Source organism: Rattus norvegicus, chromosome 14 (assembly GCF_036323735.1).
Source record: "Rattus norvegicus strain BN/NHsdMcwi chromosome 14, GRCr8, whole genome shotgun sequence".
Lineage (NCBI taxonomy): Eukaryota > Metazoa > Chordata > Mammalia > Rodentia > Muridae > Rattus > Rattus norvegicus.
In genome coordinates this window covers 2,686,335-2,700,789 of record NC_086032.1, presented here as the reverse complement: position 1 = coordinate 2,700,789, position 14,455 = coordinate 2,686,335, and the positions used below count along the sequence as shown (strand labels likewise).

Below are 14,455 nucleotides of genomic sequence, written 5' to 3'. Positions count from 1 at the left end.
CCTCTCTCTGCCGCTGGCCTGGTCCCTGATCTGTACTTCGGAGGTTTAGGACATGGACCTCCCTTGGCAGCCCGGTGGTGCCTCTGCTGGCACAGCCAGACAGAACGGTGAAGCTCTCCATCAAGGCCTGGACTGGGTGAGAGGCGTTGATTGGTGACAGTTCACACCGGGTGCTGGGCTCTGGACCTGGGAACACAGCGGAAGGCGGGGGTTGTTCAGCAAGAGTAGAGCAACTTTGGATGACACTGCTAACCCATCAGATAAGGCTTTAGTCCAAATAATACCATACCCAGATAATATTAAATGTCTATAATGGTATACGCACTCCCGGAATAGTCCAAGATACCTTTTAAGAGCTTTCCTTTATTAGGGAAAATAAAACAAATTTACCAACTATACAAAAACAATATTGTATAAGGAGCCGGACCTGCGTGGCAAAGTTTAGGGCAGAGGTCAGGAAAATCCTCCCCAAAGAGGCAAAGTGTGAGCAGAACTAAAATAGGAAACGTAGAACCCTGGTCATATTTGGCCCCTGCTTCTCTTTCTGTTCCTCTAGCTGACCCAGCTTTCAAGTCTAAACCCATCCATTCCTCTCCGCCTGTCTAGCTGCCCCCAAGCCATTAAGAAGGCCCCACCCCTCAAGCTCTCTGAGCCATCTCTACAGCAGGATAGTTCTTCTAATGGAGAAGGCGACTCCACAGTTGCTCCACATGCAAATGCCCGCCCTCCTACCCACAATTACTCTCTGACCTCTGAGAGCTGCTCAGGAAAGCCGGAGCCCCTTAACAGGGCACACAACCAGGCCTTGCCTGATCAAGCCTCCACCCTCCCAGCCTCCGTCACTCAAACTCTTCACCTCTAGCCCCCCACCCCCACAATAAAGGCCCTCTGGCTGAAGGAGGTGCTTCTCTGTTCCCTACATCTTCATTCCCCATAATGTGGGCCTGCGTCACTTACCACAGGACTACAGGTGCGTACACCTGTTACAGCCAGTCACGTGTAAACTCCCTGACAGCTACATCTTCATATTGTCTCATACTCACGTTCTCAGAACTCCATATGGTACCTGGCCTGGAGGTGGTTCATATTCATATAGTCTGTCTCCCTGTCTCTCTGTCTGTCTAGCTCTCTCTCTTTCTCTTTCCCATCTCTCTCCCTCTGTCTTCCCACCTCCCTCCCTTTCCCCTCTCCTTCTCCCTTCCCTGCCGGGATTGGTCATAAGAACTCATGAGCAACGGGCAGCTACGGGGATATACGCTATAATTCCACTCCTCAGCCTCACCCCATATTGATAAAGAGGTATCTGGAAAGAGGAAATGAGGCATGAAATGGGCTCTGGAGCTGTCACCCCAAACCATGGCATCTTGGTATTTTAGCTGAAACCTTTAACTTTCTAAAGGAATTCGGACCTCAGCAGAAGCTAGAGGAGACTTCCCTCTGGTTCCACTCCAGGGTATTGGCTGGACTCATGGCAGGGTAAGTGTGTCGTCACAGTTGGACACTTCCTCGAACTCCACTGCCTTCCATGTCAGTCCCAGTCAGGACTCCACACTGACAAACCTTTGCACATCTCTCTTCTGCCGTTCCTATTCTCTAAGACCACTGGGTTCCCCTAAAACGTTTCGAACCCCCAGATTTCCCACATCTGCAATCCCCCTGCCTAGAGAAGCGGAGCAGATGTTTCTGGATTTTTGGCTCATTGTTGAATTTTCCGCGTTTGCAATGAATCCCTACTCTATTCGATTTCTCCTACTAAATCTGTGTCTGTCAGGAGGCAGAGGGGAGGGTCCCTAGAACTCTTCACCCTCACACGTCCCAGTGAGCACATTAGATGCATTCGCCTCATGCCAAGGAGTCTCCAGGAATGTGATCACAGGGTACCACTAAGCTGCAGGCTTTTCTAAGGGAGCCCAGATCAAAGTCCTCCCGCATTCCGGTGAGTTCCTCCTGGCTTCTAAGTAACAAACAACCTCTTTAGAATTACAGCCCCGTCTCAAAACTCCATCTGTAGTCCTGGCCTCGGCCACTCCTGTCCTCCAGTGCTCTGTCATTTACAGGTACCTTGCCTGCTGGGCCAAGTCTGTTTCAGGACTCACAGAACTTATCCAGGTTGATAATAGGAATCCGGTCTGAAATGAAGCATGTGCCTTCTCAAATTCCCCCTGCCACTCTGTTGCTGGACGGTGCCTGCTGCTTTCTGAGAAGGCAGGGGGCCCTGAAGGGAGAGAGGCTGACAACAATGGCGGGGTGCGAATCTGTGGGTGAGTCTCAGAGAAACACTGTTCCCCCTGATCCTGGGGACACAGACCAGCTATCTGGGAATACAGAATAGCTACTGTGCTTAGAAACACCAAGTTGGTTCCAGAACCTCCTGCCATGATTTATAACGATCACAAATGAAACACAACAGAAATTCGGTCCGTCCTTTGACCCAAACACATCTCCCAAGGGTCCTGCAACCTGCTCAACGTGCCTTGTCTCTCCAGCTCACCAATACTCCTCAGGTGCTTCCGGAAGGGCAGCCTGCTCTCGTCTTTCCCTTGGGGTGCAGCTCCCGCCCAAAGTCAAATGGAAGACGCGAACGGTGTATGGATCAAGCCTCGGGACAGCTGCCATGACTAAGGTCCCTTTGCAGTCTAAGATCCCTCTGCAGTCTAAGGTCTAAACATACTCAGCGCTGCGATCTGGATCTAAAGGCTCTCTCGAGGCCCGGATGTGGCAGTGTCTCCTGGGCTGCTGTGGAGCAGTGACAATATTTTCAGCAGATGGCGCGTAATCCCAGTCTGCCGGGTGATGCTGGGTCCTGTACAGCATGAGGAGGTGATGTCCTCTGCATCTTAAAGGGAAGATAGCTCCCACATACGACTATTCTCAGATCGCGGGAGGCCTCTGGCCTTCTCCCTCTGTAGACAGCAGTCTGAGGAGCAAGCTTGAGCTGAAGCCACAGTCTGTGGGAACCAAGCAGCCAAACAAACAAAAAAACCATCATGGCATCGGTGGGGAAGCATCCCGAGTTTTGTAACTTACTCTGATAAATAGCATCTGATAAAGCAACTATTGTAGAATGCTAACTGTGGAACTTGGATGTGCAGCGAACATAGTTTCAACATCTTCCTATGTTGAAATATTTCATTTTTTTTTAAATGTCAAGAGGGAGGGGACGCCTATAAAAAAATTTATATGTGAGGTCAGGGCAACCTCCAGGAACCACAAACTGTGGGTGAGAGAGCAAAGGCCCTATCCTCTGACCCAGAGACTCTCCTCCAGGAATTCACCATAGAGAAATAACGTGGGGCATAGCTGAGCAGTGTGGGAGCACAGCATGTACCGGGGGCTGAAGCCAAAGCTCAGAGAGGGGATAAAAAGGAAATAAAGATTCCAAAAACCATAAATGGGGCGGTGTCCTTCCTCAGAAGCACTTTCTGAACTCTCACTCTCCAGGTGAAGCCCCAAATCACTCAAGGCTCACAAAGCCCGCACAGACCTGGCCGGGCTTCGGCTTCGTAGCACCACGCACTTACTGTGTTCTAGCCTTTCTGGCTGAGGCACAGACCTGTCAGCTTCCCCACATCAGACCTATCAGCTTCCCCACATCAACTGCCTCAGCCCCATTTGCAGCTACACAAGGCCATGTGACCAAGTTCTGCGAGGTAACCAATGGCTGCGCGCATAGATTCTTCCAAGGGGTGTGGTTACAGGAGGGAAGGGGGTGTGTCCTCTGTCTCCCCGCTACATTCAGATAAGCCTCTATCTTGTGTGGGTCACTGCACCGGCCCCACCACATGTGTCTCAAGGGGTACAGGGACGGTTTCTTTTCTAGGCACGCTAACTGGGTGCAACACCTCTAGCCATAAAGAGAAAGATACAGGAAAACGCGCTCTGAAACCTGCCTGACTGGCTCTGTGAGCTGGGGAGCTTCTTCACAAACTAGACGCTTCTCTTGTGCCCACAGCTGGAAACCTAGAGTCGTCCTCTTCCTGGGCAATCGTGTCTCTGTAACCCAGAGACCAGTGAGCCTGAGCAAAGGCTCCTTCACCACCTTGAGAGGCACCCTGCACACAGGTTGCTTTCTCTGCCTTCATCAACATATGTACTGCCATTTTGCAGTTGGTTAGTTGTTTTTTTGTTTGTTTGTTTGTTTGCGTTTTGTTTTGTTTTGGGTTTTGTGCTTTTTGCTTTTGTTTTAGAGGAAGACTGGGGATTTATCTGGCTTGGTAGGTTGCTTGCCTAGCACATAAGTAATTCTGGGTTCAGCCTCAAACCCTTCGTAAATTAGGCTTGGTAGCTCATGCCTGAAACCCCTGCACTCAGGGTTAGGAGACAGAGGCAGGAGGATCGGAAATTCAAGGTTATCCTTGGATACACAGCAAGACCTAGGTCAGCCTTTTCTACAACGCAAGTCTGCCTTAGATAGGTAAGTGGGCAAGCATGAAATCAGGCCACTTCCATCAATCATGGAACAAACATTTCATAGCCACAGCCATGTTACAGACGCTTTGTCAGGATTTTCACAGAAACTTTTATAAGTGGGTTTACTCCCACTTATAAATTGCATTTATTCCACTATCACTAAACCTTTGCGAGATGCCAAGCCCTTGGCAATCGTGCACTCAGAGATCCCCCTCTGGGGCCATTCCACACTTGAGCTTTCTCAACTGGCCATTCCTGTTGATTCTGGCCATCTGCTACATGTTCTGCCCTAGGTCATCCCTCCTGCCCCTCCCCGATAAATATCTAAATTTCCTGTGGTCTCCAGGTATAATCTGAGTTGATCCTTCTCTGTTGGCTCTTAGGAGCTCCAGCCTCCGTGAACCTTATTAGACGTTGTGTCCTACTTGAACGGACCTCGCTCCTGCCCTGAAGTTGACTTGGCTTCATGAATCGCCCTCCACATCACACAGTGCCTTCCACACCCATACTGAGGAAGCTGTCACCAAACCAGCCTCCCTCACAGAGCAGCATTCCCCCAAAGCAACACTGTGAGGCACGCAGTGCCCAGGGATGCCACCCTGTGTAACAGGCCCCACAACGAGCTCTCCTAGGGAAGGCTAGCATGCTCCAGCTCTGGGCCACACATCCTATGTGTGTTGGTTCTGATCCTTGTAATTCAACTGAGATGATGCAGCTGAAACTCTGATTTGAGAGTGGTGGAAACCGGGTCACAGAAGGATTCTTTACTGACCAAAAGTCACACTGCACCAGCCAATAGCAAGGGACCGAGAATTCCCGGCCTCTCCCATAACAGCACAACACCTACTTCTGCTTTGGACTTTACAGGTCTTCACGGAGGACTCTGCAGACAGACACACAAGCATTCATTCACATCTGATAGGACAGCATGATAAAAATCAGTAAGGACTGAACTGCTGAATGCCAACTTAAAAGACTCCATGCCCTCGCTGAGGAAGGCCACTGGTTCCTGTCTCACTGACCAAATCTCTGTTCGGTCTATTCAATTAATGACTGATTATCTGGACATGTGGGAAACTGTGCATAGCATCACTATCTAAATTCCCAGTTCTACTTTATGGAGAAAAAAACCAAGTAGACTCGCCCAGCATTCCCACCTGGGTTACAGAACGTCCGTGCTGGCTGTGGGCCAGCGCGCAGCCTTGGCAGGATGCAGACGAAACCTTTGGGAACAGATTTGTATTCGCTGCACACGCTACGTTTAATCTACCCCCCCCCAAAGAAACCATTGCCGTCACTCCTCACATAATGTCACTCGAGTCAAATATGGAGGGAGGGACGTTGTTTGGAGGCACAGGAAGGTGTTTTCACATCTGCTCAATGTGAGCTTCAAACGTCTTCCATCTAGAAAGCTGACGCAAACATCTGGTGCCGATTCCACACGATTCCCAGTATTCTGATTCCCCGTATCACCCAGGGCACTAATGAGAAACGTGTGTTCGGCTGCAATAAAAGTGGTAAAGATGCGGTGGGAATTAAGAAGTAACATTATAGCCTGGGACCAGGACACTGCAGCGGGGAGGTTTTTATGGCGGCGACACCATTGGCTAATAAGGGTTCGTGTTACTGTGCCACAGGGAATTCTGCAATGCCGTCAACTGTGGAGAGGGACAAACTCCCACAGACTGTGGGACTTGGGCACTGTAGGGCCTATTCTATCCCTGAGCAAAAAAAAAAAAAAAAAAACCCACTCCGCATAGGGGGATGCTGGAATCATCAACAAAGGGGGGCCGGGGATGTTTTCTCAGCCAGCAGCACAGCCTGGCTCTTATTGAGCTCTGGGAGAAGGAATTTCACAAACACCAGGATATGATGTAGGAACAAAGCTCAAAGAGAAGAAACACCTGGAAGGCCCTGGGCTCCAGAGCCTCTGGCCAGTACACAGCCTGAGCTAATACTAGTGCCATCTTAAATTACTATTCATGGGCTCTAAGGTCCCTGGGGATAGAGTCGGGGAATGTATGGCCATTAAACTCTTGAAGGGGCCCTCAGACCACAGTTCCCACTTGGGTTTTCAACAATAAGACTTAATTCGAATCCCAAGTTTATTGGGATAGGGGAAAAAAGTCTTGTGCCTGAAATACGGAGTTCTCGATGGAAGAGAGCCCACATCTTCAGGCTCAGCTTATCAGGGTGCCTTGCACCGTCCACGTGAATATCAGAATCCAAGCCTTCCTCTTGACAATACCAACCCTCTTCCAAGAAGTCAAATGTCAGTTTGTTTGGCTGGAAGCCAGTGCATATTTGTATACTGTTGTGTTGAAATAGCGGGTGCAACCATGTTGAAGAATTTCCTGAGTTCAAACTGTGCTTTGAAATGTTCAAAAGGAAACCAAGGGCAGAGCTTCACTGGGAGCCTACGTTCTCAGGGTTGGTAAAGTGCCAAGCTGGAAAGGCACTGTGGCCCTTCTACCTGAGCAAGAGTCTACTCCTTATAAGGGACAAAGAGGAGTCCTCAGAGACTAGGGAACAGAGAGGCTATGTTCCACACTGGCTAACACCAAGAGGAGCCCCCAGGGCTTTAGGGGTGCAGCATCATGGTGGAGCAGAAAATATGTTTGTAAGGGAAGCCCTGCGATAGGGAAGTGGGAGGTGCTGGGTCCCCTGGGAGTTGGCACCAAGTCCAACTCTGGGGTGGGGGTCGGAGCTGCCTAATGTTTGCGCTCTACTAGGGGTCGAACCCTGGGCAAGTGCTCTGCCAAGGGCTCCAGTCTCCAGCCTCCAGCCATGTCCTGAAAGGCTTCCCACAGTCTCTTACCCCTTCCAGGCTTGACCCACGGCTAAAGTGAGGCCCCCTCTGTAAAACCACTTTTCAAATTTCAAGAAGTATTACAGGTGTAATTTTGCCCGGGGAAGGAGAAATCAATGAATGAAAAGTGTTTCCCCCAATTGAAAAATGTTCTCTCGGTGGCCTTTCGGAATGTGTAGTCAAGCCTCTAAGGTAAGAATCCCTATGGCGTTTCACAGTTATAACTGCTCCAGAACCCCTTCCAAACCTTTCTGTTTTTTATCCACATTGCTTTAGCCCAAGAACCCCAAAGGTCATGTATCAATTCTAGTCTAAATGGGGCTTTAAGTTTCATTCCTAGAAAATTCCTGATCATATATATATATGTATACATATATATATATGGATAATATATAATATAATATAAATATAAAATATAATAAGAATAATATAATAAGAATATATATTCTTATTCATACTTATTTCTCCAAAAGAAATTAAAGAACTCATAGCAACAACAACAAGAACAAATACCCAAAAAAGCCCACATCAGCTGCAATCAATTCAAAGTCACGCTGGCAAAATAGAAATCTTATTTTAAAAACCCATCTAAAGAAGTCAGGCCCAGCAAAGAACCATTAACTAAGATTGCCTGAAAATATGACCATTGCACGGTCCCTGTCAAGAGGAAACAAATAACGCTCTTAGGCCAGGAAAATACTTCCCCTAGGTTTGAACTTAAGAGAACCCCCCCACCCCCATAGTCACTCTGCAGAGGAGGCGTGGCTTCAAGCATCGTTCTACAGGAATTGCTGTCCTGTGGTTTGATAAAAATCTTTCCCCCGAACTTAAACACGAGGTCAATGGGATACCTGTCCCACAAGGCAGCTGCTGAGCGTGCCCATGGTGACCGCACACGGTGGGCGACGAGCTGTGCGGTGGTGCCCACCTAACACAAGGCACCTTTTCAAGACCGGTTGGGTTGCTTTTCTGCATCAACGCTGGAGCTGAGCCTCTGGGTTTGTTTTTAAGTGTGTCACATTAGTCAAAGCGATTTCTGTTTTTCTAAATCCATGGGTGTTATTTGGGGAGGGGGGGGTTCCTCAGTGTTTTTCCACTCTGGACCAAGCAGCTTCTCTCCCTTCCTCCTGAGTGAAGGAGGGGAGCCACTCACTCTGCCAGCAGGAACACACATTTTCTCACATGCAGACTTTCGGACGGTCCAACCTGAGAACAAAAAAAAAGCTTTGCACACCAAATCCCACAACAAAAGAGCTGTTGTTCACAAGGTCTGAACAGAAAACGAGACCAAGGTAGTATCTATTTATTTGACTGATTCCTTCTCTGAAGTACTGCCCACCATACGATGACATCACTGCTTACTGAGATGCTCCACATTAGCAAATCCCCGCCAAACTGAACTTTACCAAAGTGACTGCGGTCGTGTTTTCAGATGGAAAATTACCCAACACGTACTAATGCCTAATTGCTTTCTGGCCATCTTAAATATTTTGAGCATCCCAAAAATGACTTATTGTATTTTTTTCCTGAACTCATTTAAGGTTACCATTATAAACACTAATTAAACTCATTAAGGTTTGGCATGCTATTTTAGGGTTTTTAAAAAAAAATATTTATTTACTTTTGTCTTATGTGTGTGAGTCTGCATGTGTACCACATTGTGCAGTACCCACGTAGGCCAGTAGAGGGTGCCAGGTTCCCCAAAACTGAAGTTATAGGCAGTTGTGAGCCACCATGGGGGACTGAGAACCAAATGCAGGTCCTGTTAACCACAGATCCATCTCTCCATCCTTTGTTTTGTCATTTTTATTTATTTATTTGTGTGTGTGTGTGTGTGTGTGTGTGTGTGTGTGTGTGTGTGTGCAAGCACGTACGTATGCACATTTCACTGTTGGTACTGTCCTTCTACCGTGAGTTCCAGAAATCGGTCATAGGCACCAGGCTTTCACAGCGTTTAGTCTCTCAGTCATCCAGTCAGCCCTGACAATTCCACTCGCATCTCCACCACAATGGCCCCCCTTATACACTTACTAGTTCTGCCTGCACTCTGCATACGTCTGAAGGGCTTTCTAACTCTGGATAAGGGCCCCTCAGGCTCATCGCTTTCCTGTTTTACTTGCATTCAATCCTAAGTCAACCCACCCTAGCAAGGGCTGGATGGTCGCTCCCTGCCCCTTTTACACAATGGCCCATGGGGATTTTTGTCCTCTGTTTTCCTTGGAACTCACTAAAGCACTGTGGGTTCTTTCAGGATGCAAGGAATATCATTAAAACTGACACAGTAAAAATAGTATTATATAATAGTAAGAACCCCTAGCCCACACTTGCCTATTTTGAATAAAAAGTCAAAGAGAGTAACAATAGTACAGTAAGGTGAACTGTAGCCTTGTTCACATCAAGGCTCTACTAAAATCCCATTCAAGCTTCTACTGCTTGGAGACCTTCAAGCATTTTAGAAACCCTAAGAGGAAAAACAAAAAACAAGGAACAAATCAAAGCAAAAAAATCCTAATGGATAAGTGGGTTTGATAAGTACCTGTGGGTGCCCTACCCCCAGTTTCTCATGGTTTTCTCCCCCAAATCACTTGACTTGATTTAGAGCCACCCAGGAGACAAACCTCCAGGCATGTCTGTGAGGGAGATTCTACATCGGGCTAACTGGTGGGGAAGGCCCACCCTGACTGTGGATGCCACCATTCTGTGGAATTCTGAACTGAATACGAAGGACAGAGTGAGCTAAGCACCAGCGTCCATCTCTCCTCTGCTTCTGGACTCCAAATGCAGTGTGAGCAGCTGGCCCGGAGCCCCTGCTGCCTCGATTTTCCCACCTCCATGCACTGTGCCCTGAACAGTGAGCTATAATAGCCGGTCCTTGCTCAAGTCGATTTGTGTGTATTTTATCACAGCTGCAGAAGTGACTGACATGCAGATTAACTGCAATTCTAGCACCAGGTATGAGTCATTCCTCTGTGGCTCCTCCAAGGAATCTGGATTCACTACTCCTTCCTGCCTTCACTCAAATCAGGGCAAAAAGACAGCATCAGAGACCCTCAGCCAATAGTCCCTTTTCTATACAAATGATCACCATGGGTGATGCAGTCCAGGAAGGGTTACAGGCTACAAAGTGCCATTTCACCAAGACAACACAGAATGTTGTCATTCAGAAAACCCTTCTCTGGTGCAGTTACATTGTAACATTTAACAAACACAATGTGGGTCAGCAAGTATTCCCAGGAGAAGAGTAGGGGTCTGACCTCACTCTGCAAACCATTGCATAAAGACAGGCATCGTGCACACCTACACACATAGGTTAACTTTTCAAGCTCCTTTCTGATTTGATAAAGAATCTCTCTGCCTCCGAAGATAACTCATAATTTATCCTAGATTTCAATCTTCTCTACTATAAAAGGCACAGGAAGTCACATGGAAACAATAGATGGAAGTGTAGATTTTTTTTAAGATCAAGCCAAATCGGGAAAACTTTCAGTAGTTTATGGTAAAACTACATGTTTGAGCAAAAAGGGAAAAAATAACTCTGCTTTTTTTAACTCCTTACATTTTACCCTCTCAACCTCAATGTTTAGAGAAAATTAATACGTAAGTGCTTCAAAGACATAATTCTCCAGATTATTTCATGCAGTCTTTAAACTTTCTTTCATTATATGTATGTATGTCTTTATGTGTTGTGTGCAGCACATGCATGCAGTACCCACAGAGGCCAGAGGGGGCGTCAAAATTCCTGGAACTGAAGTTATAGGGGGTTTGTAGGTGCTAGGAGCTGAACCCAAGTCCTCTTCGAGGGCAGTAAGTGCTCTGAACTGCTGAGCCAGCTCTCCTCCTGCAAAGGGCTTCTCTTCTATAACTGTGCAGCCCAAGTGAGTCACAACAAAGCTTTAGAATATTGAAGACAATAAGTGAGAGACAGAATTGTTTCTCTTTCCATGTGATACATTATATCAGACTAGTCAGCCTCTGAAATAGGCACAGAGAAGCAAGCGGTATCGGGACTTGATCTACAGCACAGCCTTCTACCTTCCACCCCTCCTCCACCCCAAAGCAGGTTCTTACCGAGTTCATCACCAGCACGGCCAGCCCTAAGAACTTCTACTATGCTATTAACAAATTAAAGGCAGGTGGTTTTGAACCCACGGCCTATGACAAGCTGAGAGACACAACCGTGCGGTGCTGGGGATAAAACCCAGGACTTAGTGTGTACTAGGCCAGTACTCTAAAAACTGAAGACACCCCCAGGCCTGCATTATAGGGACTACACTTGTCTGTGCTACCCAAGGGAGGTAATAAAGACTATCAAGATTGTGGACTTACAAGTTTTTCAGAACTAAACTGGAAAGTTCTACACAAACGAAAATATATTACCAACATATGGAAATTCAGTAGAAAAGTATCTCATTTCTCCTTCTATCCTACCTGCCCTCCAAAAGAAAAGCCCACAACATACAGTGAGAACAGACAGGAAACCCTGATCTTGGGAGTCGGAAGACTCCAGCTTAGCCCTGCCACTTCCAACCTCCCTGACCTGGTTCTCTGACCTTTACCTGGGGTTCACCTGGAGCAAATGTTACCTGTCTTACCTAAGTGAATGAAAGCACCAGGCATCAAAAGAATTCTATAAATTTAGGTGGGAGACATCTGTAAGAGCTTAATGACTTGCCAAAGAAGAAATCTGAACTTTGGGACTGTCCAACCTGTATGAATGCCAGCACTGGACAGACAAACAAACAACAGGAAACAATTTAGATTTTAATGGCATATAACCCAATGCCAGCAAGCAAAGAGAAATCCCTCTTACACACAGTAGGGAAGATGCCAATGAAGGCGTGGTGGGGCAGCCTCCATACTGGAGCCTGGGAGAGCTAGGCTGGGGTATGATTGCTTAGCCGTGAGCCCTCGGACTTTACAGGTTGGAATCCTAAGCACATCCTGAGTCTACTCAAACCTGTAGATGAAAACATCGGATCATATTTTTCCCCATTCCTGGTTAAGACCGAGGCACACAAACCCTAATTCTAAAAGCGGGTGTCCGGCATTCCAGAACAAACAGTGACCCATGAAGAAAGCAACAGAAGGGGCAAGAAGAGAAATAACAAAGCTGCAGACTGCACATTTAGTAATTAAACCGAAGAGAAAACAGCCTGCGTCCCAGTTCAGCTCCAGGCTGAGTTCCTATCAGAAGACCACTGGAGGCCAAAGACTACATCTGCATAATGCTTTAAATCTGAGGCCAGTCTTTGAAAAAATATTTAACAAAGATTATCAAAACACCTCTCTCTCTCTCTCTCTCTCTCTCTCTCTCTCTCTCTCTCTCTCTCTCTCTCTGTTATTTTCCTTAAACTTACCAGTCCTGCAAACTTTTCTTCCTCTGTGTGCCAGCATGCATACTGTATGTGTGTTCATACGTGTGGGGCACACATGTGCACACATACACATGAACATGGAGGCCCAAGGTTGACACAGAAGTCTTCCTTGATTGTTATACACGGTGTTCACTGAGGCGGGATCTCGAGATGGAGGCCAGAGCTCACCACCACAGCTAATCCCACAGCCAGCTTGCCCCAGGGATCCCATCCTGCCTCTGAGTGACGGCTGACTTCCTTGGATCACCTCCCTAGCCCTCGCCTGCAGACTCTTACCATCCTGCCCTCTCACCTGCACTGGGCATAAAGTTGGGCTGAACATACACCACATGCTGTATTCTTTTATACCTATCCTTGTGTACCTAAGAAAACACACAGGCAATCACAGACAGCCACGGTGGCTGGTACACAGCGTCAGAGTCCTTCCAGGATCACCCCAGATTAGATGATCATCCTTAGTTGTTTTATTGTTTGTATGTTTCTTTGTTTGTTTACATTATTTTTCCTTCTTGGTTGTACTGGGTATTGAACCAGTATGAACCATGAAAGAACACCATTATTACCCATATTCTTTATGTCAGTGTGATATAAAGTGCTTACCCCCACCCCCGAATTAAACTGAGAGCTTGCCTACGAAATCACCATTTTCACTTGCTCTCACATAGTGGATGTTCTTACTAAAGCAAAGGTCTTACTGTTCCCATGTGTGATTTGCCTAGAGCCCGAGCGTCCACCGTCTGTCTGTCCAGCTAGACACATAACAGAGTCAAACTGTGGTTCTGCGTCGTGAGAAACAACTGCTCCGGCTAAAGATTCTCAGAGTCACCACGCAGCCTCTAGCTAGCGCATTTGCTTTGCAATAAGAACATACTTTTCCTTCTGCCTCCTGCTCTGGGCACGGTTCCAGCTGAGCTGCGACAGTCACCTCCAGCCACCTAATGGTCTGACGGTATTTTTATAAGGGCTTATTTATTTATTTATTTATTTATATTATGCCCATGTTGGGGATCAGACCTGAGGAATGTGTGTGTGTGTGTGTGTGATGTATGCATATATGTGTGCATGAAAAGAGAGACCAGAGGTCAAACTTGGATATCATTCCTCAGGAGCCATTCACCTTGTATGGGGGTTTTGTTGATATTGGTTTGTTTTGCTTTGTTTTTTTTGTTTTGTTTTGTTTTTTGTTGTTGTTGTTGTTTTGTTTTTTTGAGGCAGAGTGTCTCAGACTAGGCTGCAGCCAGTGAGCCCCAGGAATCTACTCCCCGGCTCAGGAGTCTCTGTCTCCCCAGCTTGGGGGAAGGGTTACAAGCATCCACCATCATGCCTGACTTTTCACACGGACTCTGGGAACTGAACTTGAGGACTCGTGCTTCTGAAGCAAGCACTCGATGAACTAAACTATCTCCCCACCTGGACTCCAAGACTGCACAAGTGCTAGACAAAGACTAGCTTAAGCTGCACCCTCAGCTAACAATAGTTTTACAACCGAGGGATCCAGAAAAACATTCTGCTCAAAAGTCATGTGATCCGTCTGCCAGGATCTGCATTTGACAAACTTTAGAGAATTACAGGCATTAAAGCAGAGTCACAAATGAGATTCGATGTCCTCTTCCTACCAAGGTCAGCCTAAAAAGAACACTCTAACCTTGGCAAAGGCAGACAAACAGGAACTCTGGGGTGGGGAGGGAGGGGCAAGAGAGAGACAGGGACAGAATGGCAGACAGAGACTCAGAGATGGAAAAACAGACAGAAAGACAGATAAGAAAGACATAGAGACACAGAGACACAGAGACAGACTCACAGTGAAAGACAGATGAAGAGACACAGAGGCACAGAGAAACAGAGATGGAGAGACAAAGAC

The 14,455-nt window shown here is 47.1% G+C and overlaps 1 protein-coding gene across 1 annotated transcript in view; it reads right to left on the bottom strand.

The window, feature by feature from the left end:
* Tgfbr3 (transforming growth factor beta receptor 3) overlaps positions 1 to 14,455 on the bottom strand; it is a 175,976-nt gene that overhangs the window by 109,480 nt on the left and 52,041 nt on the right. The window contains 1 exon segment of the mRNA NM_017256.1: positions 2 to 186. Coding sequence (NP_058952.1) covers positions 2 to 186 — 185 coding nt within the window.